At 48.1% G+C, this 26276-nt stretch overlaps 5 protein-coding genes across 5 annotated transcripts; 2 read left to right on the forward strand and 3 right to left on the reverse strand.

The window, feature by feature from the left end:
- Positions 1–156: 156 nt before the first annotated feature.
- On the reverse strand, positions 157–13019 carry HOO65_050114 (E3 ubiquitin-protein ligase HUWE1; the record flags this gene model as incomplete). Its single annotated transcript, XM_071003066.1, has 5 exons — positions 157–251; positions 355–5655; positions 5738–8959; positions 9038–12878; positions 12972–13019. 5 exons carry the CDS (start codon positions 13017–13019, stop codon positions 157–159), a joined length of 12507 nt encoding a protein of 4168 aa, XP_070858173.1.
- Positions 13020–17247: 4228 nt separating this feature from the next.
- HOO65_050115 (GTPase-activating protein GYP5) lies at positions 17248–21108 on the forward strand (the record flags this gene model as incomplete). Its single annotated transcript, XM_071003109.1, has 4 exons — positions 17248–17307; positions 17425–17995; positions 18743–20040; positions 20104–21108. The coding sequence occupies 4 exons, from the start codon at positions 17248–17250 to the stop codon at positions 21106–21108; spliced, it is 2934 nt and encodes a 977-aa protein (XP_070858174.1).
- A 1044-nt stretch (positions 21109–22152) lies between these two features.
- Positions 22153–22845, reverse strand: HOO65_050116 (40S ribosomal protein eS8; the record flags this gene model as incomplete). The annotated part of the gene is made up of 2 exons (XM_071003520.1): positions 22153–22697; positions 22782–22845. 2 exons carry the CDS (start codon positions 22843–22845, stop codon positions 22153–22155), a joined length of 609 nt encoding a protein of 202 aa, XP_070858175.1.
- An 842-nt stretch (positions 22846–23687) lies between these two features.
- HOO65_050117 (steroid alpha reductase family protein) lies at positions 23688–24780 on the forward strand (the record flags this gene model as incomplete). The annotated part of the gene is made up of 3 exons (XM_071003462.1): positions 23688–23724; positions 23823–24041; positions 24113–24780. 3 exons carry the CDS (start codon positions 23688–23690, stop codon positions 24778–24780), a joined length of 924 nt encoding a protein of 307 aa, XP_070858176.1.
- A 168-nt stretch (positions 24781–24948) lies between these two features.
- On the reverse strand, positions 24949–25899 carry HOO65_050118 (uncharacterized protein; the record flags this gene model as incomplete). The annotated part of the gene is made up of 1 exon (XM_071000784.1): positions 24949–25899. One exon carries the CDS (start codon positions 25897–25899, stop codon positions 24949–24951), a length of 951 nt encoding a protein of 316 aa, XP_070858177.1.
- Positions 25900–26276: the final 377 nt, after the last annotated feature.

Below are 26276 nucleotides of genomic sequence, written 5' to 3' on the forward strand. Positions count from 1 at the left end.
AATAAAAGAAGGAAATTCTTAGTAGAACATAAAAAAACAATATGACAGGAGAAACAACCAGTGAAACTAAAGAAATAAGAAGAGCTAGTTATAAAAGAAGAAAAAACAAGAAATGCAGCAAATTTCGTTTTCCTGACTGCTACATTTATTTTCGATTTAAGCAAACCCAAAGTAGTCATTTCCAGCAGTGATGGCCTTGATTAGTTGTTTGCGAAGGACCTCGTAGCTCTCATATTCGGGGAGATCGAGTTCTGAGGAGAGAAAACATGTTAGTATACGCAGTCCGAAATAGAAAAATACCAATAAATGGCAGGCAGCAGACGTGGAGGTAAGCATAGAGAAAATGTAACTTACGGTTGAAGCAGGTGTGGGAACTGGGGAGTCGGTCCTTGTTGCCATAGTCACGATGAATATTGAACCGGCTGACACCATTCATCCCTTCGAGTTCCTTGAAGCCGTTGAGCGGAACTTTAGATGTGCCAGTGACGAATTGCAGCATTTTGGCACGCTCCTCTTTGTCAAACGAGCGCAGTGCACGCCAGAACCATTGAATCTGAGGCGATGCGGCCGTGTAGTTGTGGTACTCAGTGTGGGTCTTCCAGTCGTCAATGTCGACATCAGGCAAGCCAGAAATGAGTAGCTCCAGCTCTTGTTCATTGAAGATCGAAATCAGCTCGGCGGGGATGATATCGTGGAAGCCCTTGAGGAAATTCTCCATTTGCTCCTTAACTGACGACAGTAACTTGTGCTCAACCACGAGACGCACGTATTCCTTTTTGTTCTCCTCGGTCACGGCAATGTTGCGACCGTCGGGGATAAGATCGACAATGGTCGTGGCACCAAACTCCTCATCCTCAACAGAGAAGGTCTCAACGATGATATCGGTAATATCGTTGTCTAGCATCCATAGCAGCGACTTGTAGTAGTCGGGATCAAACGACTCCATGTCCTTGACCGAGACTGACTTTCCAAGAATACGCTTGTATACAGCACGGCTGAAGTGGCAGTCTAGTAGACGGCCCTCATACAAGGCTTTCCCAATAATGCGACCAACGAACTTGAAGTAGGTTAGATGCTGATCGTTGACAGCGCTGAGTTTGTTTGGGTGGAATGTAGTGCGGTCAGAAGAGACTGGGGTAAACAGAGCATAGTTGGCATCAAACATTTGTCGCGACAAAACTTGGAACCATTCACGCGTAACACCACCAGCATCAACGCCTTCTTCGCCATGGAAACGGATGTTAAGCTTTCCGTACTTCATTTCATTTCCGCTCTTGAAGTAGAGCGAGCGGTACGAGTCATGGAATACCATGTCACGTCGCACCGAGAGTTGTAATGATTGATACGACATGCGAGACTGCTGTTGGTTGCGGGAATGAACGGAGCGGGTGAAGTAATTGCGCTTGTTGTCAAACTCCAGGACTGTAGGATTCTTGACCAGCAAGGAGAAGTTGGCTGACATGAGCTTGGGATTGTTGCGGACTAGTTCGTTGAGAATACGCCGATGCTCACCAGTAAAAGTAAAGAACAGGCTTGATAGACGCTGCTGAGGGGTGAGTTCAGAAGTAGGGTCAGTCGACGCAGGGGCTGATTCCGATATGGTAGCCTCGGGGCTTGAAACGACGACTTCTTTCCCGGCGGTGTCTCTAGGAGATGCCGAAGTTTCGTCCTTGGGCGTAGTACCAGAGGCAGCTGCAGTGGTGCTATCGTGGTCCGTGACATAAGTAGTATTCTTGCACACAACCATTAGTGACTCAATCAACGGAAGAAGAATTGTAGCCACATTGATCATGTTTTCGCGTTCACGAATCACTTGTAGGCAGGCACTAAGCTTATCCCACATAGTCGAAAGACCTGAGTCATGGTACAGCGAAAGAACCAAGTCATTCTTATCGGTATCATCATCCTTGCTAGAAGCCGAACCATCGGTTCTAGTCTCGCTCGAGGGCTTCTTACGCACATCAAAAAGGTGGTCTAGTGCTGTAAGAACACGAAGCAGCTTGTTTTGTTCCGAGGTTCCAGGAGAGAACTTGGCCAAGGCAATGCCTTGAATTTCCGTGCCTGAAGATGCCTGCTGAATGCATGGCAAAAGATCGCTAAGATCATCAGAAATATTATTGGCCAATATGTGAGCCTGGCGCACAAGCTCTTGTCCAAAGACAGACTTGGCCCCAGGGATAACCAGCAAATTTTTGATGGCGGAAATGGTGTTCAGGAAGGTTCTGGAGCTGCATTCACGAGCTACAAAAATCTTAACTACAAGAGTAAGATTGTAGCTGGGAATCACGGGCATCTGGATAGGCTTGATGGTTCTTTGGAGCGATTCATGGGTTTCGTTGTTGCTGGCAACATTAGTATCGGAAACTTCGGGGGCGGCAGCAACGGCAGAAGACGAAGGTCTGGCGGCATCAGCAGCACTAGAAGCACCAGCATCTGCATCTGTCATATGCTTTTGTTTCTCTTCTGCCTCTTTGCGTTGCTGTGCTTGAGCTTCACGAAGGCGGCGGTCCATGCTTAGCAAAGGTGCGGTTGAACGGTAAATAAGTTCAGCCAACAAATTCATGACCACAGAGCTTTCCATAACAAGATCCCGATCCAACAGACTAAGCAGTGAATTAATGGCAAATCGCTGTGCTTTTTGATCTTTGGACGCACGTGTCTTGCTTCTACTGCGAGCTGAAGAAGGGCCCAAAGCACTACCAGCCCGTTTTAGCATGGGGAGCGAGACATCATGCTCAGTCAAGAAGAAATGGGCAATATGCACATTCCTATTTGAAAGCATGGTGAGGAGATCGAGGCAGTGCTGCACGATGAGAAGAGGCGAAATGTCCGAGTGCGTAGATGCAGTAGTTGCCGGCGTAGGACCGCTTGATGTTGCAACAAGAGCCGTCGACAGAGTGTCGGTACGCTTGGCAGCGCTTTGTGGCGTCTTCAGCGGATCAATAGGCATAGGCAAGTCACGGGGGCGTCTGGCTTTGAGAGAAAGTTGGCTGAAGCTGCGCTCAACAGCATCCATATCCGTACTACCATCCTGAAGAATCTGCAAAATAGTGCTGATAATCTCGATGCGGTTTTGCCGATTTTCGCAAACATCACATAGCACGTGGAACAGTAAAATACGGATCGAGCCTTGTTGCGCAATGAACATGAGCCTCAGCAGAGTAGCCACACCAGCCTTATCCAGCATCTGCACTACACCAGTACGACGAGCTGGGCGTTGGGAGGCTTCATTGTTGGGTACGTTAGGGAAGCCTGACGAGTTTCGGGATGAGAATAGGCCAAATAGTCCTGGAATGGGTCCATTAGCTTGGCGGGAGTTTGAAACAGCAGACCCGGCATCAGGGGCACTTTGGCCTGTAGCAGAGGTATTACCACCAGAGTTCTGGCCAGCGGCGCTTGTCTGGGCCTGGATCTGGGCCTGAAGGAGATTGCGGGCCTGTGCCATCAATGACGGGGGGAGCTGGTTGATTATTTCTTGCGGCTGGTCCAAAAGAACCTGCTCACGAAGCTCTGGAGGGAAGGTGAGAAGAATACTAGCAGCATCCATTTCATCTTCATCCACATGGACAGCTAGCAGCCCCTCGGATAGAGAGGAAATATTACTGCCTGCAGGGCCTGGTGCAGGATGGCTTACGCGTCTTTGCTCATCGCGGTTGCGCCGGCGTTGCTCTTGGCGTTCATGGTGGATGATCTCATCTCGAAGCTCGTCAGGAAGAGCATCCAAAAATTCCTGAAACTCTTCGTTCTGGGTGCCTTGAGATTGCTGACGGGCTTCGGAGCGCCTGGTAGACACTGTCTGGGCAATAACCTCGGCTCGAAACTCCTCTGGAAGGGCAGCAAGGTAGTCTGGGTCAATACCAAGCTCAGTAACATCAACCTCCTCACCACGAATCATGGTAAGGACGCGAGGTTGAGTGCTCGATTCACCTTGAGAAACATTGGGGGTAGCTTGCTGAGCTTCAATACCCTCCATTACTTGGGATGAACTCTCGAGTTGCACTTGGTCATCATTGCCATTGCCATTGCCAGCAGCAGATGTAGAAGCTTCCCCACCTTCGCGTTCAATCCTTTCCTGCTCCTCTCTTTCCTTACGCTCCCTTTCCGCACGCTCTTCTTCTTCCTTGCGTTCGCGCTCAATACGTTCTTCTTCCTCTTTTCGGGCACGTTCGGCACGTTCTTCAGCCTCACGAAGCTGACGCTCCTCGCGTTCCTTACGAAGGGCATCCTCAAGAGCTGCCTGTTTAGCTGCTTGCTTAGCCGCCTGCTCTTCACGCATGCGCTTATCTTCTTCAATAGCGGCTGGAGTAAGTGCTGCGTTGATAGCAGAGGCGAGCTTCAAAGCACGATCATGAACTTGGGGCGCAAATATTAGCGAAGCCTCTTCCTGGTAGCGCTCACGGCTTCTGTTAATATCAAAGATAACAGAGCTAGAAGGATCAAGGGCCGATGAGCTTCCCTCACGACGCCATTCAGTACCATGAGGCAAATGTCCCTGTGTCGCATACAACTCTTGCATCGCATTAGGACCGAGTTGCACTTGCAAAGGCTGGTTGCGATGCATCTCAGGCATGGTGGAAATCAACTCCTGCAGCATTGCCAAAGACCCAGGGCCATTGAGGTGGCCATGAACACGCGTACCCATGCCAAGCATGACCGAAGGAAGAGCGATTGAGAGAAGATTATCGTCCATACCTCCATTACGACCAATAGAAGAATGAACAGTATGTCTGGGGCGTAAAAGAGGGTTCATGCCTTCTTCGGCAGAGACAACACGAGTGATATGGGAACGATTGGCATGGTGCACGAAGTGGCGAGGATCCGGTATTTCACCACGGCCAGACCAGCGCGGGGCACTAGATGGCACACGATTGTTGACGCGGAAACGTGGGCGAGATGTACTAGGGCCACCTTCAGGAACGACAGAGTCCCATCCCATAAGCGAGCCAGCCGGTGCCGGGGCATCGTAGGAGAAGTGCTCTTCGAAGACATACTCGTCATCGTCATCAATGTCATCTTCTTCATCACCCTCCATGTCGCCATAGTGCTCATCCATTTCATCCATATGATCTCCATAATCTTCACCATCTTGGCCCATGACAGCACGGGCCAGGTTATCGAAGATGTCCGCATCAGGAACCATTATAGGCCGGCGGCCGTGGTGGTGGGGGTGATCCTGATCTGCATGGTGGTGGTCATGGTTGCGATCATGGTCGTGTTCTTGATCATCTGCTTCTTCCACTTCGGCTTCAAAGTGATGCTCGTCCAGATCGTCATCATTATGGTGCTGGCCTTCACTTTCCCAGGCAGAATCACCATCATCATCGATAATGTTGCCATCTTCGTCGAGAATCTCCTGATGAACATCATGTTCTTCAATATCTTCCGAGTCGATCTCATCGTCGTCCATGTCATCGTCCATGTCGTCATCCATGTCATCGTCATCGTCATCCATGTCGTCGTCTTCATCAACAACCGTCAGAACGGGGTGGCCAGGAAGCCCTTCGATAGAGCCCATATCGCTCATACCTTCCATCTCTTCAAGCTCTTCTTCATCATCATCACTAACGTTGTCTTCGTCTTCTCCCGACATTTCCTCTTCGTCGTATTCCATTTCCTCGTCGTACTCGTCGTCGTACATTTCCTCATCTCCATCGGCTATGTATATTGATAAACATGGTTAGTATTTGATAAAACATTACACAGTAATAATTATACCGTCTTTACTAGAGATGCTTACCATGTTCGTCGTCATATTCGTCATCTTCGTCACGAATTTCGGAAATACCAAGAGCAGTGTTGCGGTACAAATCAGGAGTCTCTTCGCGATTGTTCTCGGCATCAGACAGTGAAGATGTAGATTGCATATCATCCTCGTAGTCAGGAAGGGACCCAGTGGCAATGAGATTTGACAGGCTGAGTTCCTTGGCCGTGTCGGTCAAAGCGCGAAGCACACGGAGAATGTACTTGAGGGAACGCTTGACTCCAGGATAATTGAGGTCAATGTCAGCGATTGAAGCAGTCAGCCTCTCAATGTAGCCCTTCTCAAACATCATGCGGCGGATTTGCATATAGTTAAGCTTGAGCTGTGTGGGAACATCAACATGGAGAGAAGACTCATGTTCCTTGTCACCAATCATCTGGTACATCAATTCCGACAAACTTTGCATGCGAAGGTATCGGGTCTCAGGGAGCTCCTCGGGGACTGTAACACGCTCATATGCTTTGAGAATTGTATCGAGAACAAAAGTGCGCACAAATAGTAGATCTTCATCGTCGTCATACTCAAACTTACTGCTTTGGGCAGCCAAGTATTTCTTCTCATTCGCCTGGTAGGTAAGAGCTACTAGAAGGCGTTGAACATGACTAGCGGTAGCGAGCTTTTTCTTGGCAGCTATCGTCTCGACCGCCCCGTTGGAATTTCCCTGGCAAAGAAGATCTGAAATCAGGTAATTAAGCACACTCGAGCGGGGACGTACAGGCGTGTTATTCTGGACTGGAGCAGAGCGCTTGAAGTTAATAAACTCCATCTTCGTGCGATTGTAGCTTTGCAGAAGCTCAGTGAGTGCGCTAAGGATGAAGCAGCGGTACACAAATATTGGATGCTCTTCAGCTTTAAAGCTAGACTTCCCAGAAAGGCTTGGAGCAGCAGAGTCCTTCTTTTCATCGGGAGTAGTGAACAGAAGCGTGCTGGCATCCGATACAGAGCTGATCGGCTGAGAAGACTCCTCCTGCACAGGAGTTGCAGACGCAACATGGGGCTTTTCTTCCGAAGTAGGCAAAACCTCCTTGTCCTCAACCTCACGGTAGTTGACAAGTTCACAAAGGAGGAAATGGACCACGCCATCAGGGTTTTCCAGCACGGGGATTTTCTTGTCTTGAGACTTCTGCCCATGAGTATCGGTCATATCGATATCGTCACCACCTTCAGTCGAGACTTTCACGTTCTCTGCCTGGGTATGAGCTTCAGCGTCACCCTTAACTTCAGATCCAGCCCCAGGCATATCTTGGCTCGCTGAAGATGCAGGAGCTTCGTTTTTGGCAGTGTTCTTCAGACCGATAGTCAAGCCACGGCCATTCTCAGCACTAGAGCTTGTCCAATGCACAAACTTTAGCATCTCGTTACTCACTTCAACAAAAAGCGCAGGTGACCTGAGTGCCAGACTAGATAAAGACTTGAGGTAAGTCGGGATGTCCAAAGAGCGCGGGTTACGTGAGGGGTTCTCGAAATAACTCTTGATCTCGTAACGCATAATCTGCTTGACTGTTTCGTCATCCTCAATAATGTGGCGCAGAATAATCATGACCCATTTATTGATCTTGGATCGGCGGAAACGATCAGCACCATTGCTAACAAGCTGCTTTACCATGACGAACAAGCGTTGGAGGTTCTTACGTTCACCAACAACTGTAGCAAACTTCCGTTCACGAGTGAGAATTAGAAGAATTCGAAGGACAGCTGTTGCCAAAGCCTCTTGCTTTCCAATGCGAGGGAGCATATCAAGAATGCGTGTCAATAACCGACTGCGATGGTCTGATGTAAAAATGGGCTTAGAGGCCACGAGCACGCCATTCCCAGAAAGAGGGTTATCCTCGCTACCCATAGGCCATCGTGATTCTTGAGGCTGCTCATCGTGGCTCAGGAAAATCTCCAAAATCAAAAGAATATATGGAACCCAAGAAGACAACTCATCGCAAGTCATTCCTTCAATAGGCTCCAAAAATTCAAGGTAACTCTCTAGAGTCTCTTTGAGCGTGGTGAAATTAGAGGTGAAGAAACTTGGGTTTTGGAGAAGAAGGGCCAGGAGGTGAGCATATGCTGAAATGGTCGGTCCGTCGGTCGCACCCTTGTCACTCAAAGACGATAAAGCATATATTATTATCGACCCAGCAGTCTTCTCAGTATCTTCCTCAGATTCTTGATCTAGAGTTGAAAGGATAAGTTCCGAAATTTCAAGAGCAGAATCCGGCTGCGCAGACAAGATTTCAAGGGAGCGGTCAATCATTGAATCCATCATCTCAGAGCGGAGTTCAAAGATAAGCTTCCTGTTCTCAACAGCCGGTATAGTGCTAGAGCTGGAGTTTTCATTGTTCTGATTTTCGGGGATGCTTTCCATATTAGCGTCACTGTTTTGAGAACGATCATCCTGATCATCGGTAGTATCGGAACTGCTATCGGAGTGGTCATCCTCATCATCACCATAATCAATATTGGCATGGCTATCTCTCTCAACACTCATAGGCTCACCGCCTTGGGCAGAGTGGACGTATTCGCATGTTATTCCCTGGGGCAATGGATTGCGAGGTCCAGCACGACCACCAATATGAGCACGGCAATAATCAACACACTGGGGAAGCGTATTGTCGCAACGGAATGCAGCCTCAATACTCAAAGCCTCGTGTGTCTCTGGAGATTCAAGACTAGACAGGGACTGGATAGTTTGGAAGATTACAGATGAGTCGAAACGGAACGGCTCAAAGGACCAGCCGAAGAATAGTTCGAAAATAGGCTTCGTAAGCTTAGAACTCGGAGGGCAATCCTCCTCCTTAGAGGAAACAATGCGCAGAATAGAAATGATATGAGCAACCAAAGATCTAGGGAGCCTACCCATAGCATCCGACTTCCACAGCTCAAAAATAGTAGGCCCAATTGCAGCACGGATCTCGGTAGTAAGGACTTGCATAACTATGGGTTCTGGAATTTTAAACTTTCTCAAGAGAAAACTTCCATTAGTAGCATCAGAAGTCTTCATGTTGACAAGCAAGAAGTAGAACTCCAGGATCTTCCGTAGCCCGTACACTGAGATTTTACCAGGATTTTTCCCAAGCTTAGGGTCTTCAGAGGCTTGAATTTCTTGTGAGAACCGGCCAATCAACTTATTCAATAGCGCAAAGATTTTGTTCTTTTGCAAGGCAAAGAATATGGGAAGTATTATCCGAGCATGTCCCATATCTGGCAGCCCTAGTACAGAAATGTTAGCAATCATAAATTCATCTTGTTGTAGATAAATACAGCAAAAAGCCCACAAGGAATACATACCATCGTAGGTCGAGTCTTCGAAAACTTGCATCATCCGGATCAAAGGAACCAAGCTCGACTCCTCAGTTGACGAGCTCAAATCTTCTAACGGATTAATCAACACAGCGCCAAGAGCGGCAGCAATCTCAAGGTGCTGGCTTTTCACGTATTCACGGCGAGACGCATTGTGTGCAGAGAACAGAGTCCTGCCATATGCTGCAAACAAGGAGGGGAGAGCGGCAGGTGCAGTATCAAGAAGAAACTTGAGCACTTGGTAGTTGAGGTACCGGGTATCTTTCTTGAGTTCCGTTATCTCGTCAGCAGTCAAAGTTGCCAAGTCAGTAGTATCGTCATCAAGAGAGCCCAGCACGTCAATCACATTGTATTCGGGCGTTTCAGCCAAGAGAGGACTGAGAACATGGGGCTCGCCCGTAGCAGCTGTAGACAAAATAGTCTTGATATCGATGTTGCTAAGGAACAGAGGCTGCCATTTTAAGGGTACACAGTGATTAAGAGCGCACGATTCTTTCAGACACATCCAGATCAGCCGCCCGCAGTCCTGTATCAACTTGTAATGGTAATCATAGATGTTGACGTTGTGGGATCTTGAAGGAACCTGGCCACGGCTCACGACAGGGAAAGTGTAGCAAAGAGTAAGGAGAAGCATCTGGGTTTTCATAAGAGCCCGAGTAGCCTCTTCACCATGAGTGAGAATTCTCTTGGACTCATCATCCAACTTTTCAAAGTTGTCGGCTGTCAACATCAGATTCTCATTGATGAAGTTGGTAAAGAACTTCCCACTATTGTCGCCCGGTCGTATAAGCTCGTTTGTCAATGCCATAGCACTAAGTGTACGTGTACAAAGCTGTGGCATATAAATAGTTGGTGTCCGTTCAGCAATCCGTGCAATAACACTAAACATGGTGTTCAACGGACTGTCAGGATTCAAAGCTGCAGAGTTGAGACTAGGCGCCTCGATGATATCCAAAAGGATACCCATACCACCTGCTTGGCCAAAATCCTTCCCTAGCTGATCGTTTGACAAGAATACTTCGAGAAAGGTGCTAACTTCTTGTACACAGGTAGTGAACTCGAATGACTTTTTTTCTTCTGGATTGTCAGGGATGGTCGTTCCTGGCTGAGCATCGGCCTTGCGAAGATTCTCGGGTAGATTTTTGTCACAATGAACTCGATTACCGTTTGAATCGAGAACATAAATGTGAGTGCCCCAATCCTCAATTGACTGAGAGTTGTAGCCCATCTCACGAACGCGCGCAACCATGTCGATAACAGCATTTGTGATATGTTGCTTCAAGCGAGGATGATGACGAGAAAGTTCGTCGAAACTACGGCCAAGATCCATCGAAAGATTACGATCATTAGCCATGCAATTCAAATGGGGCGAGCTTTCAAAGACTTCCATGAACGTCTCAATTACACGCGACGCTGCAACCATTCTGAGGCCAGACCGATTCAGTGAAATGCTATTGATGGCATTGGGTATAGAGCGGATTGCTTCAGCGGCCGGAAATATACCCTTGGCTAACTGACGGCCTCGGGGCATCGAGAGAACCTCTGGCGGGGGAGGATGTTGTCTGGTGTCTTGTTCAATTTCTAGCTGTTGATCTGGGCCTTCACCATCTTCACGTTCTTCTTCTGTGGCTTGCTGAATTTCTGGCACGGAGTTGCTGCTCACGGATTCGAGAAAACTGCGAATCATCCCAGACTCCGAGATGGCAGCAAAGCTAGTTGGATCGTTGTTGATGAAGTCGCTCAAAATCGTAACCGAGTGTGTCCATACGGCAGAGCCAAAGCTTACCACATTCTCCATAATGGTTCGCAGAGTATGAAGAAGATCAGACTTGTCGGCCAAATTCCGAAGAAGTCGGTCAGCGTTTCCACTGTTGTTGTACCAATTAGACATGACGTGATGAATAAACTTCAGAGCCCATCTCAAGTTGGATTGTTGCCAGTAGGGAATGTTGTAGTCTACAATCTCTGACTTCATATCAACATCAGTGCCATTAGTAGCAATGCCAGTAAGTGCTTCGGCAGTGGTATCAACCACCAACTTGGAAATCGCATCCAAACCATTCATAGCAAAAAATGAGTCAAAAGCTGGCTGATAGTTCAAAACCAAACTATCAAGAAATTGGACAAATGTTCCGTGTAGTCGTTTTGCGACAGGAGAAGCAAAACTTAGGGTTTCAACCAGGGATTCAACAAGACCAGCAGCTGCCATTTCCTGGCCCACACGAGTGTTCATGGACATGTGAAGAGTTAATGAGAAAAGCGCACGACGCCAATCATCTTGCTCAGACCATTTTAATTCCATGGTTTTAGTCGCTAGGGACTTGTCTTGCTTGATGCCAGCTACCGCTTTGCGGAAAACATAGAGCAGTACGCCATGGTTGACGTTGGCATTTAGGGCGGAGAACACAGTACTAAAGCGGGTTTCAAACATACTGATGTTCTCCAACAGTGCTAGCGCTATAGTTTGAATCCGCAAAGGCACTTGGAGGCCAGTGTTGATGGTAGGATGTATCAACTCAGCCAGTTGATACACAAGCTGATACTTGGGTATTTCGTCGATATCATATCGCAGCACCTTGTCCACAAATGTCTGTTCTGGGTGAATGAAAGCCAGGTTTAGGATGGCAAGCATTCTGATGGCAAGAATGCCCTGTCGGCTCTTGCTGTCACCGAGGAGGGCTTTTGCAACTCGTAAGCGATGAAATAGCTCGTACCTGGAGAACTCAGGCATATCTCCAGGGGCCTTGGCCATAATCTCACAAATAGATTTACATTCAATGGTAGTCTCAGAAAGTTGGAATGTCTTTTGCCCAGATGTCAAGTTGGTTGAAGCTTCGTCATGAGAAAGACTAGTGCTTTGTGTGGTGACTTGAGATGTTTCTTCGGTATTCAACCGAGATTGTCTGGATGTTGAAGTCGAAGAACCCATAGTAGAGCTCCGTCGGAGAGGAGTTGGCGTGTGGGGCATCGTCGAGAAGCTGTCACGTTCAGGTTGTGGAGGGGCAATACCCTTTTCAGTCGTATCAGCGACAGGTTTCTGTGGGTAGTACTGAATGCGGATATCTCCCCATCCAGCCCAAGCTTTGCTATCAGAGCCAATAACAGATGCAAGGTCATTGGCATACTTTGACCCATGTGCTCGAGAATTATTGCCATGAACTTGGGCCTGAGCCTTTTCTTTGCCCTTGGCTGAAGGGGTGACGGGATTTTCGGTCAAGGTCAGTGGTGTCTTGGGGAAGGCCTGGGTGAGAAGTTGAACTCGATTGAGGTCAATGTTGTAATGATTAGCTAGAAGGGCACTAATCTGGCGGCTGTTGTTGGAACCCCCCAATCGTTTAACCGACGCTTGATAACGATGGGCTAATTTAGAGCCAACCTGCAGAGTCTCGTATAGAATGGTCAACGAAGTGGTGTGGAGAAGTTCATTAAGATGGGTGCTGCTGGCATAGATGCTCCGGTTTCCACAACGGTCGAGTAGCATGGTGGTGAAACGCAGAACAGCTTCAATCAACTGGCGATCTCCATCGTGAAGATATCCCTCCGCAGCAAGGCGTTCGGAGTCCCAAGAAACGGAATCGGCATACTCAAGATCCTTGGGCTTATTGGATAGGAGTTCAGAAGCAAACTCCTCGATCTGGGGGCCGTTGTTGAGCTTGTAGGCTTGCGTAAAGGCGGCCAAAATATTGTCAAATCGATTTAGAAGGGGAATCCAGTGGTAGAGATCGCCTCGAGGGAAAGGCCAAGCGGTGGGGAATGTGTTGAGCTTCTTAGGTAGTAGAGGTAGAGGGGTGTCGACGGCTTCTTGAACAAAGTTCTTAAGCCATGGGGTCTAGATATTGGGTAAACTCGTTAGTCATGAAACTTGCATGGTATTCCGGGGTAGAAATAGCCAAAAATTAAATGCGTAGATGTATTTACTCACCAAAGCAGCCCGGTGCTTGGGCTGCATAGTACGGGTAATCTTTCCCATGATGACGGTTATCAGGCGGCAGCGCCGCTGAGTGCGTTAGAAGAAAGTAGACGGGAAATCAAGAAATAATGGAGGGGTCTAATCAATAGGCGTGAATGAAAACGCAAAGTTCGGCAGGGTGCGAGCAGATCTTGAGTGCGAGTCTAAGTTTCGATCCAGGTCTAGACGATGTGGAAAAGATGATTTTGATTGACTGATGTTGGTTAGGTTCAACTCATGTGCCAAAACGCAGGTCAAGCACTCCCTCGCTACACAGTATTGTAGGTTTTATCGCAGGGGACGATAGATTTTTAAACTCGTACGAAGAAGTCAAAGTCGGTAAAGGAGTGGTGAAAAAAAAATGCAAGGCGAAGAAATTTTAAAAACTTGCCGCAGCCGATGAGGGGTGGTGTTGTGAAGGTGTAGTGGATGAGCAGGAAGAAAGAACTAGGCAAGGCTGTAACAAAACCACAAAAAAGTACTTGGCGAGCCAGGGTTAGTCAAAGTTTCGAGCAAGCTGTTTCCAGCGATGGAGCATGGGTGTTGGCAAAGTTGTACGATGCGTAGCTAACATAGCTTTGAATATCACGTGATACACAAGAGTGATTTTATCTGCCCCTCTTACCATTTGCTGTATGTCATATCATGGTCAGATAATAGATCATACACTCTTTTTCACCTACGACAGACAGAAGCCTAGTAGGAAGAGTGACAGGACAAAGTAGATAGCCAAGCAGAGGGAAAGGAACAAACAAAGAATTAAGAAGCCGGAAAGGTGTGCCAGATAAGATAATAGAAGAGCAGAGCGACAGTTGATTACAGCCACCTCAGCTTTCTGCCGGATGAGGGAGGGAAAATAAACTTACAATGACGCAAGCAACACTAGTTACGATCTTGAACTTATGAGGGACAAGTTTTAGGAAATTCACAGGATGGTCGGCGATGTGGAATTTTGCCAGTGATGGTCTAGCGAGGATTTGCCAAACACGTTATAGTGAAGTTGAACTCTAAGGACGAGGAGAAGAGTCCTGTTGTCGACGCCTCGAGCAGCCCTGGTAATCCGGCTGAGCACAGACAAAAGCTAGAGTCAAAAGAAGAGGAGAGAAACAAAAGGATGCAGCACTGTAAGCCAAGCCACACCAAGCAGGCCTGCAGGGATTCGACCGGAATAGCCTTGTTTCTTGGGAGAAGAAAAGAGGATGATGATAATTCCTGGCAAAGAATTATCAAGATGGCGATGAACCTAGGGGCAAGAAATAAAAGGCAAGCGTGAAGCTGTGGGAAGAAAAATATTTTCAGTGTGGAAAGAAAAAGGAAGAAGGCGGCAGAATGAAAGAGACAATCATCAAGGGTTAATGTCAATTCCCCAGGCAGTTGCCCGCTTGATAGTGGCCGCTGTTACCTTCTTTTTTACCTTGTTGAGGCACCCCCGCCAAATAGATTATTGAGAGGTCTTTTCTGTATCCGGTACTTGAGGTTCCACCTATGCGGGACGCAACTGAGTTGTACCGGCTACTTGATAGTGGTGATGGCTATATGCAAGGAAAATCCAGCCCAGGACATTAAATATTCAGGGGCGTGGCGTAGTAGAGGATGATATGATGTGCTTTAAAGTGCACTATATAAAGTAGCACAGGTAAAGCATAGCTGTATCGAAAAAAAAATGTATTCGAGAAGCAAAGGTCATCGTGGTTCAGGTAAAAAGTACGCAGATATGCCATAAGTACAAGTACAGAAAATGACGTGTAGCCGTGTTTTATACCAGCATATTTCACCCCCCGACCCACGTATGAACTTTTCCATTTAGCTGGCTATTTTGATACATCAAACTGCAAATGAATCAGGTGCACAAGTGCGTGCTTAAACATGAGGGCAGCTTGCGTGTCTGAGCGAATAATCGAATAACCATCCAAGAGAATAGCCTCGATTGTGAAGGATGTCGAGGTTTATGTGTGATTATGGGTACCTTGGAACAAAGGCGCTGGTTGACATGAATGCATAGGGTTCACGCCTTTGAACTAAACTCCTAAGCCCCTATGCTTGACATTTATTGTCCATGCGTCTAGATTTGTTTGTCTGTCTGTTTGTTTGTCTTCTTTAGCGCCCACTTGCTCTCAGACCTGGGCTTGAACTTGGATTTATTTAAAGTCCAGGGGAAGAAACAATTTAACATCTATATTCTAGTTGGGCTTGAACCTAGTATATTTTACGTTTTCTGGAATCTCTAAGATTAAACCACGCCATTCTCATTGAACTTGGGCATGTTTAACGTCGGCAGATATCACTAAGATCAAGCGGTGCCACGTCTGCCTACTGTATGCTTTGATGTTACCTAAACCCATACCTATGTACTATTTCGCTGCATTTTTGATATTTATCTACTGTTATTTCGAGGTAATACGACGGCGAGAGCAGCTAGTTGATGTCATCCTTTAGGGCAAGCTTTGTAACTGCTATAGCTATTGCTATTGCATTAATTAGCGTTTGCCTGCCGTTACTTTGTAGCAATACGGCAGCTTATTCTATACAGGAGCAGCCGATGCCCTCGGACGAGCCTTCCATCAAACGGCGCACAAATTTTGCACTCATATTTATATCTACATAAAAATAGGCCAAACGCCGAATCCAATTACGAGAGGGCCATTGGTCTAGTGGTATGATTGATGCTTCGGGCTCTACAGTCCACCGCGGATAACCGTGAATGTGTCAGGTCTCGGGTTCGATCCCCGAATGGCCCCATCTTGTATAGAGTGCGTGGATGTTAGATTTCTCATCCAGGCTACCTTTTTTTTTGCATTATGAAAAGGACAATCCTGCAAAAGCTGTGTGTGTATATAGTCTAATTGCAAGAGGGCAAATCAAAGACATGACCGAGACAGGCTAGAGTGCATGGGAGTCTTAATTCGGGGTTTTTTCATCGTCAAGGAGCCAAAGAAATAAGGAAAATAAAGGGCAGAAAAAGGCAGTTGACGAGACAAGTCCTCTACTTTTTTTTTTCCTTCTGAACCACTTGATTGGACAGCAAAAACAAGGAAGACTCAGGAGGTGAGGACAGAAAAGAAAAGGCTGGGTGACAGACATGTGCAGGAGAAATAGGACTAAAAATCCCCAGTGAAAAGACCCCGCTTAGATTCAAAAAAGGGCTGGCTGGCACAGTTCGCTCCAGGGTCCTTTGCCGTTTGTGCTCCAAAGCTGCCCTGGAAGCTTTGGTGATGGCAGTGGGATACTACACGCATGCGCTGGGAGTATTGGCGGAACAAGCTAGGGGAAGCTGAGAGAGAAGGTAGTCAATGATAAGCGCTTTTGTGTCTTGACGGTGCATGATGTATAGTCCATTCGGGCTTCCTTGCACAAGGCTCGCGCTAGGCGGGACTGTTGGCCCTCTAGTCCACTTGCTCTCTTGGGCCCTGGGTCTCCTCCTTATAGGTGCTTTTTAGCCTTTGGGCCCCTGATCTAGGCACAGCCCAGCTCTGTTAGTGCGACGTCCTGTCAACCCAATAATAGAGCTAAAGCTGACTCCGCCCAAGCATTAACTGCATAGTTGGGGGAATATGCCGCTGTAATGTCCACTATGTTACTACTGTTACTCCTGCTACTCCTGCTACTTCTTTTATTCTTCTGATAGGCTTTTTTTGCCAGTGTTACCGCTGCCTTAATGTACCCGCTGTGCACTGAACAAGGGTTTACCCCCCTTCCTAAGCTCCCGGCCTTCCTCCCTTATTTTGGCTCGTTCTCTTCTCTTTGCCTCCTCTTCCCCCTTGGACCCTTTTATATCGACAACCATAGACTTCGTATGTTTTTTCGCCTTGTATCGTCGTGTCTTTCTCTTTTCCTGTTTATCTTTTGGCCTCCTTTATCTGGCCTTACATCTAACATCACTGCTTTTTTTTTTCTCTCTCCTTTATACTGCTCTCTTCGGCTGGTTACTTGAGGCTGTCCTATTTTCTCTCTTTTTTTTTCTTTCTATTTTTGATCCCCTTTTTGCTTGATATCTTCAGCTTTTTTTTTAACCAACGCCCCTCCAAAAAAAATACTGCATGTAAATATCAGCGACGCGATTCAACTGCAGCAAACTAAACCTTTATTCACGAGACCAACGATTACGACAGCACTGGTGCCACAGCCCAAATATCGCCCATCAAAATCAGATCTAGAACAAATAAATTTACCTCTCTGTCCCCCTCTCTCCCCAAATTCTCGCCCTCAACCCTCTTCCCCCCCCTTTGAAGCAATGACAGAGGTAGCCAAGATGGCCAAGGCCTTGGAAGCGCGCTCCATCTACGCCCCGTCCGATATGGACTCAGAGACGGTACGCTATGGCCCTTACTTTCAATGCACCTTGCACTTTTGCTCAGCTTGGTTGCCGTCCGTTCAATGTCCCATGCTCTTGGGCAAGACTAACAATGGCCTATTCACATGCTTATAGGACAACTTTGAGGATGCTCTCTCGGTCCGCTCTCTTACACATAAAAACCCCTCGACTTCTAATATGCGCACCACCCAGACCCTTTCTAAGACAGAAGAGGAAGACGAAGACTCTAGCACCAGCGGAGGCCTGGAGGACAATGCCGGGCATGACAACGAGGCTGGAGATGACGAGGATGACGATGAAGAGGAAGAAAAGACTGACAAAGGAACCTTGACATCGGCCCACACCTCGCCCATAAGCAGCCCGGGAACAAGCAAGCGGTCAAGCACTGCAAGCAGCATCGACAGCAAGGATAAACTCCAGTTTGCCATGGGCCAGCCCGACTTAGCCCTGGCTATTCCCATGCCCGTACCCACCGCTGTTGTAAACGTGACCTCACCCGTTGGCAACCGCCCAACAACGCCCATGGTGCCTATATTTGACCACAGTTTAAACAACGGAGCAAATCTCGACAATGTTAGTCTCGATGACGATGCTGGCCCGACAGTTCCCGCCAAAGACGCACACGGCGCCAACGCGACGGCGGGATCAAAGGAAGCTGCAGCAGTACCGCAGCCACCGCCTAAGGGTAAGTCTTATCATGTCTCATGTCTCCATGTTTCTCTGCATTTTCTTTCGGCTTTTTGTTCAGCTGCCTGCCCTTATTTTTTTTTGGGGGGGGGGGGGCTTTATCCCTTTCGCTTACGGCTTGTAGTGCCCTCTACAAACCCTTAGCATACACCCACTCCCTTGCCTAACCCTGGTCCCGACCAAAGAACCCTCCAAAACAATAGCACCTTCTTTTCTCTCCACCTCGCTTTCGCCATAATGGTCTCCCTCTGCATTCTCTCCCTTCCGAATGATGCTGTTCTTTGCTCTAGCCACATGCACAAAGCTCCATCTTTATGCAGTGTGAGTTTCTGTGTGTGCGTGTGTTTTTTTGCCATCCGTTATCTGTCAATCACTGTTCAACTCTCCCTTTCCTTCAGCTCGCAAGTGCGGTGTAGACTTTCTATGGGCTGTATTGGCCTGAAGGCTCTGTGCTGTACATGCTGGTACATGTTGGTACCGTTGCTGTGGGCAGCCCAGTGGCTCCCCTCTGTAATGCATGAGCCACGGGGCACTAATCCATTTATTGGATGCACCTAAATCCCAAAAAAGCACCATTGATTGATGCTTGTTCCTTGTTCCCTTCTTTCAAGCAAGCTATTGCACTGGCCTCTTTCTCTCCCCTCCTTCAACCTCTCCCTTCCACCAAACACAGAAAGCCAGATTAACTGGATCACATCACTGAGACCCATTGACTGACCTCGCTTCGGCCTGCGTCCTCGTGCAGATTCATCTACAGCCTCTAAATCACATGGTAGCAAGTCACTGTCTCTCAGCACCTTGACTTCGGCCTTTCCGTCTTTGCCATGGTCACCGGCGGCATCTGATAATTCCGGAAAGAGCCTGAACCAGAATTCGAACCCATCCCCGAACGCAAGCCCCAAAACCACCAAAACCACCTCTACTACCAACACCACAAGCTCTAGCACAACCATTACTCCTACGCCGCCTGCCCGAAGACTCACCAGTCCGTTCTCTTGGCTTTCTAGAAGCAGCTCTCGTGAACGTGACTCTGCTCCCCCAATGTCATCGGCCAAAGACACTCGTGGCCGCCGCAATACCGGCGGCTCTGTTGCTACCCTAAACAGCAATAATGACACGATGCTTGACCGCCTGGATGAGGAAAACGATAGTGATGATGAAGTCCGCAACCCTCACCGTGCTAGTCTGAAGGACCGCTTTAAGGCTCTCCGTCTCAAGGAGGAGTCTGGAGCTCTTGATGGCGAAGACCCTAGTGGCCAGGGCACTCTATCCCCTATTTCTGCTACCACGGCCGCCGACGACCCTGAGACTCCTGTTGACCGTAGTATCCACACGCCACTGGTCTCTAACCCGAACCCCAGCCTGGCTCCAGGCACTGTATCGGGCATCTCGGCTGGCCCGTCTGACATGTCGTCCTCCGAGGTTGACTGGGACCTATGGCAAAATGTTGTTTATGAGGGCCCTGCTGCAGTTGCCCGCTCTAGCGCCGAGGAGCTCAACGTTGCCATTGCTAAGGGTATCCCCCATGCAATTCGTGGAGTTATATGGCAAGTTCTAGCCCAGAGCAAAAACGAAGACCTCGAGCTTAAGTACCGCGAGCTTGTTAATCGCGGCACTGAAAAAGAGAACAAGGACCGGTCTAGCAGTGGCACGGCTCTGAGTTCGGCAAGTAGCAGTTTGCCCATGGTTGCTGAAAAGACTGACTCCTCGGCATCATCAGTGCGCTCTAGCTCTTCCACTACTAAGGATGTCGCTACGCCATCGACTGCTGCCACTGAAAAGAATGAGGAGCTTTCTGTCAAGGCTCTTGCTGCTGCCGCAGCCGAAAAGACTCGCAAGCAAAAAGAAGACGCAGTCACGCTGCAGAAACTGGAGAAGGTTATCCGTCGTGATATGGGTGCTCGGACAAGTTACTCCAAATATGCTGCTGCTCAGGGTCTACAGGAAGGCTTGTTTGGCGTGTGCAAGGCGTATGCTCTCTTCGACGAAGCTGTGAGCTACGCCCAGGGTATGAACTTTATAATTATGCCGCTTTTGTTCAATGTAAGTGCTGTCTGATTTGCCGCTGTTTTCCATTGGCTCAGTATTTCTAACACCGACCTTTAGATGCCCGAAGATGAGGCTTTTTGCTTGCTTGTGCGTCTGATGAACCACTACCAGCTACGCGATCTGTTTATTCAAGATATGCCCGGTCTCCACATGCGGCTATACCAGTTTGAACGTCTGCTTGAGGACTTCGAACCGGCCCTTTACTGCCATTTGCACCGCCGGGGAATTTCGCCCCATTTGTATGCTACGCAGTGGTTCCTGACGCTCTTTGCTTACCGCTTCCCCTTGCAGCTTGTCTTGAGAATTTACGACCTCATTCTGTCGGAAGGCCTGTCAGCCATTCTACGATTTGGTCTGGTTCTGATGCAGAAAAATACACCTGCCTTACTGGCCATGAATGACATGCAGCAGCTGACCACCTTCTTGCGAGACAAGCTGTTCGATGTTTACATTGATAAAGACCCTAGTGCTGGTGGCATTCTCGAGAATGGGTTCTTTGGGTCATCTAGTTCTAGTCAGGATAAGGAGGTTTACCGTGCTGACCAGCTAGTACGTGATGCCTGTGACATCAAGATGACCCCGGAACTGCTCAAGACATACACGACTGAATGGGAGGAGCAGACCAAGGCCAAGAAGGAGCGTGAGAATGAGCTTGAAAACCTGCGCACATCTAACGCCAGCTTGACTATTCGCCTGCGCAAAATGGAGGAACGGCTTGAGGCATGTGACGGCGAACAGACGGCCATGGCCAACGAGCTCGTACACACCAAAGTGGAAAACGAGGAGCTGCGTGATGAAAACGAGGGCCTGCGCGGACAGGTGCGTGAGTTGCGGATCGTCATCGAGCACCAGCCCGAGGAGATAGAAAAGACGTGGACACTTGAGCGTGACGATCTGATGAAACGCAACCTCAAGGTGCATGAGGAAAACCAGAAGCTCGAGGCCGAGCTAGCCACACTCGAAGAGGAGCTAGTCCAGACGAAGCTGAAGTATGCAGAGATTAACTCCCAGCATGAGACGCTGAATCGTAAATGGACAGACCTCAAGCGCCAGTTCGCATAAGGCCTTCTTTGGTCCTCTTTCTTGTTCCTATTTATTTCGTTTCTTTGCGTCCCAACGTCCTTTTTTTCCCCTCTTTTTTCTTTATTCTTCTTATCCTCGTCCTACTTCAACGCTCTGCCTTGCTATACCCCTAATCATTTGACACGAACGACGACTTGCACCACTCCCTTCCCCTTTCTAAGATTCTATCCACACCGGCATTGAAACAAACCCATGGCGTGCTCCTGATATTCCCTTGTTCTGCTTCTTTGATTTCCATTTTATTCCTGTTCTGTTATGGGTGGAATCTTCATCTCAGATGCTTTTAGCACTCTCTGTTTGTCCTCCATTCCTCCCCCCTCCCCTGTTCAACGCTCATGTATGCTTTTCGTTGTTGTCGAATGAAGGTCGTGCGCTTTTCTTTTTGGGGGGAGGTAATTATGTTGACGAGGTTGTTCCTTTTTTATGTTTTATCCTAAGTATTGTTCTAGAGCCTCGTTTATTTGTTTCCGCATTAATCGCTTGCGCTGTAGAATTGTATGTGTAGATGATGACAATTGTAAACAATAAGGTACTATCTACGGAGGTTGTCCTAACCCTAATTTAGCAGAGTGTGTAGCATTGTAGAATTTCGTCACTTGTTTATTCATTGCAAGTTTGCTAGGCGGTGAAGCCCCCCTCCCTCTCCCTTCCATCTCAACTAACTGTCTTTTGCCGCCATCACTATACCGCCCCAACCAACTTCTCAAAACGTCCTAGCCAATCCAATGGTAGCAAAAGAGTTTGAATCAGCCCCCACACATACAGCCATTACATTTACGGGGAAACAAAGATGACAAGCGATGGATCCCAGAGTAGAGAAGAGGCAAAGTAAAACTCGTTTTTGGTGATCGTCTATAAATTGATACTGATTCTCATTACGAGTCACCTGGTTGAAAACAAGACAAAAAGAATACGGCAGATACGGTATCTTGGGAGTGAGCAAAGACGGAGAAACGGAGAAAAGATTTAAGAGATTCGTCGTGACAAGAAAATACACGCTTTTTTTTATTGAGGCGAAACCGCTTATTTGTGCAGCTTGCGCTGGTAGAAGGCCAGCTCCTCACCCTCGAGGATGTAGCCGTCGCAGCGACCAGACTGGCCGGGGCGCGAGGCAATGACGGCGAACAGACGACCGGCCTCGAACTGCTTCTCGAGGACGTTGTCGACCTTACCGGAGGCGGCGTAGCGAGCGGCCTGCTTCTTCTCGACCGACTTGGACTTGGGCTGAACCTCCTCCTTGCCGGACTGAAGACGCTGGCGTCTACGGCCAAGGGACTGGCCGTAGTGGGCCTCGTACCACTGACGGAAGGGAGCGGAGTCGATCTGGACGACGGCGGACTTGGTCAGGGTGTTGGTGCGGACCAGCTCGTTGTTGGAGGGGTGGTAGACGACACCGACGATACGGGTCTTGCGAGTGCAGCCCTCGGAACCCCAGGCGAAGTTACCGGTGTCCAGACGCAGGGCACGGTACTTGTGGTTGCCACCGCGGGTGCGGACAACGTGGACGCGCTTCGGGCCGATACGGGTGTTGGCACCCTGGCGGCCAGCCTCGAAAGCTCTCTTCTTCCCTATCGAAAAGGTCAGAACGCATGGTTCTCAAACTAGTGTATTGAGTCCGCATACGGGCTTCGAATGGTTATTATATCACGTACGGTAGTAGGCGCGCTTGGCACCGGTGGCGGCGCGCTTGTGGCGAGAGTCTCTGGAGATACCCATTTTGTCTGATTCTGTGAAGGTGAGAGAATAGTCAGTTTTATCGTCAACCTGCTATAGTTGGTCGAGTTTCACGGGGCGTCGAACAAGGGTCCGGCGGCGGCATATCGAGTGAGGCGTTGTGTTGTCGAATTTCAGGATTCAATACCGAATTATTGCAACACTTGGCTGTTCCTCGATAGACGCATTGTTGAAAGGGCAGGTATGGTATTGTACTGACCTGACGAATAAGCTGGTCAACCAGTTGTCGAATTGGATGATAGTCAGAGCAGAATAGCTAATCAGAAGCTGTAAATTTTAGTTTTGGGAGACATATTTTTTCCTTGCCCATTCTTGTGAGGGCTAATGGGTCCACTTTATTTACAAGTAGGGCTTCGATTTGTGTGTTGGCGCCACACTAAGCCGCCACACCGCCACATCCAAGCCATATTACATGGAAGATCTTATCTTATCATAATACGCTCCCAACAATTTTCATGAGTATGTTCCTTGATAGAAGTTTAGAAGGGATCTTACTGGCTTGCTTTGTGATAATTAAATTTCATAATTCTACTTCTATACGATATTCCCTCATTAGAATGGGTTGCAACACCGTCCTTGGTAAATTTGAGCGCTCAGGTTTATTGCTTTTACTATGTTGTAGAGCCACAGCTTCTGTCATCTTGAACCCCGAGTGTCTTGCTGTAGTAGATGACTAATCTATCTCAACAAGTTCGTAGGATCCAACAACAAACCCTTGGTTGAAAGAAAAGAAAGACAATGTAAAGCTTCATGATAATTTCTTAGCCTCCTGTGAAAGCTCATCTAGCAAGAAAACAACACAATTGTTTCCTCCAAGGTTCAAAATGGCTTCTACAATTACTCTGAAGCTCACGAACAGAGGTAAGGTTACCACTAGACAACAAACTTATTCTACTTATTTCTCTTAGGGTTATGGTTATTATCTGTTGCTTTTCTAACATGTCAACACTATTCTATAGCCAAGCCTTTGAAGAAGCTTCCTTCAGAGATAACAATCCCCTCCACTGCAACCGTTGAAGATGTCAAGGCTCTTGTCTCTAAACAGTGTGGCATCCATGATCGGAACCGCATTGGACTTTACTATCCCACTTCTAAGAAAACTGTTAAGGATCGCAAGGCCTTGATTTCCAATGAAGCTGAGATCATGACGACTGGCGAGATGATGGTCAAGGATCTTGGTAAGTCTAGCTTTAATCATGAAACATATGTAGCAATGAGTAGCTGGACTAATGTTCTCTCTGTAATATAGGCCCCCAAATTGCTTGGAAGACGGTCTTCCTAGTTGAATACTTTGGCCCTATCCTATTCCACGTCGCTATCGTCGCTTTGCGCCCGTACATATATGCTGGCGCTGCTACTACGCCGCTTTCAAGCACGCAATTGCTCGTGTTCTGGATGATCGTGCTACACTTTGTGAAGCGGGAGCTTGAGACGCTCTTTGTCCACAAGTTTTCTGCCAGCACTATGCCTGCATTCAACATCTTCAAGAACTCCTTCTTTTACTGGGTTTTTTCCGGGTTGCTCTCTGCCTGGGCCATCTACTCGCCTACTTCGCTTGCAGCAACTGCAGACCAGCCACTAATCAACTACGCTGGGCTTGCCGTGTACGTGTTTGGCGAGCTTTCTAATGGCCTTGTACACCTGCACTTGTCGTCGCTGAGGTCTCCTGGCGGTACGGAGCGCAAGATCCCTAATGGCTATGGCTTTAGCCTAGTTACGTGCCCCAACTACTTGTTCGAGACTATTTCGTGGTTGGGTGTGATTATTGTCAGCCGCAACTGGGCCGTGACGCTTTTTATTGCCATTGGCGTGGCGCAGATGTCGACCTGGGCTAAGGGCAAAGAGCGGGCATATCGCAAGGAGTTTGGCGATAAGTACAAGAAGAAGCGCTTTGCCATGCTTCCCGGTCTTATTTAAGGGCTTGTAGTCTTTTAATTTGGATGTGGATGTTGGGTTGGAGTATGAGAAACGGGCTTAAAGGGTTCATATAGACCAGACCTTGACGAAGAGAGTGTATTGCTATTGTTGTTTGAACATGAATTAACACTAATGTATCTAGAACAGCTCGTGGCTCAAATGTATTGTTCAAGACTTTAAGAGAGTCCCGCACCACGATCTCATGGGTGTCACCCCAGGCGCTGGATTTGCTGGGGCCAAAGAAGCAACACTAAATCCTTTGTATAAAGGAATCAAGGCGCTTGCATATTGCCTTGTTGTAGGGTTGGTTGTGGGTGTAGAAGGGGCCGCATATTGGGAACTTTGGAAAGATTTGGAGAGGCCTTTCGTAGCTAATGGCAAATCCATTTCTGGCACTACGCTCTCTTCATCGGTGTTGTCCTCATTCTCATAATCGCTTCTACCATCTCCTGATTCCATATTCCTCCATCCTTCCACTTCTCCCCTCACAATCCTGACTGTACATTCCAACACCATCATCTCTTGCTCCAATACCTCAGCCCAATTCCGCAGACTGCCTAATTCTTTGACCTTGAGCTCCGCCTCGCTGACTAGTCGACTGACGGCATCGTTCTCGCGACTAAGTGCTGCTGTTGCACGCTGCACTTTTTTCTGCTGACCAGCAATAGCAGCCTGCCCAGAGTGCAATCGATACGCATAGTCTTGTAGTTTTGGGTCTATCACATTGCTGATATTGGCGATCACGGCAGCTCTGGCTGCGGCAATGTGTTGCGCGGATGCTTTGGGCGTGCTAGGCCGTAGCTGGCGGTGTGCTTGTAGATATGATTGAAGGTGAAGCTGGGGCCCGGGGGAACAAGCTCGCAGAGGTAAAAGTGTGGTAGGAGAACTGGCGCTGTTTGATTTCGCTAAAGTGGAATTGGTAGTAGTGAAAGGTATACTGGTGGCAGATGTATCTGAAGCGATGGTACTGAGAGATGATAGAGATTGCGAGGTTTTACAGTTGTTGGACGAACCTGTGGTCACGACAATTGTAGAAGTAGTAGGGGTGGCAAAGGACGCGGCAGATGGAGCAAGAGCTCGCCGCAGTCTATAGCGAGATTTAGAGTCGATAGTGGTCATTGTCGGAGCAGTAACAGAAAGTGGCATTGGCGGAGAAGACGCCGGATGTGTTGATGAGTTTGAAAGTTGGCCTATTGTAAACGAGACGAACGGATAAAGCAGTCTAGGCTGAGTGATGGACTTTGAGCCGGGAATTGGAGAGGGCAAAAAAGAAAACTTGGAAAAATAGAATGGGGGACTCATACCTGAGTTTGTGCTGTTTGTATATGGTCTTTTCAAATCTGTGTAGCCCTTCCGCCTCTCGGCAGCAGGTAGGCCATGTGCCCCCGGTCTATCAGGAAGGCTAGAGGAACCGGTAATGTAAAGTGGCACATACTGCACGAGCGAAAGCGATGATCCAAACTAAAGTCAAGCTGACCATACACCAAGCCACTGCG

Source organism: Ceratocystis lukuohia (genome assembly GCF_044167205.1).
Source record: "Ceratocystis lukuohia strain C4212 chromosome Unknown Supercontig5_pilon, whole genome shotgun sequence".
Lineage (NCBI taxonomy): Eukaryota > Fungi > Ascomycota > Sordariomycetes > Microascales > Ceratocystidaceae > Ceratocystis > Ceratocystis lukuohia.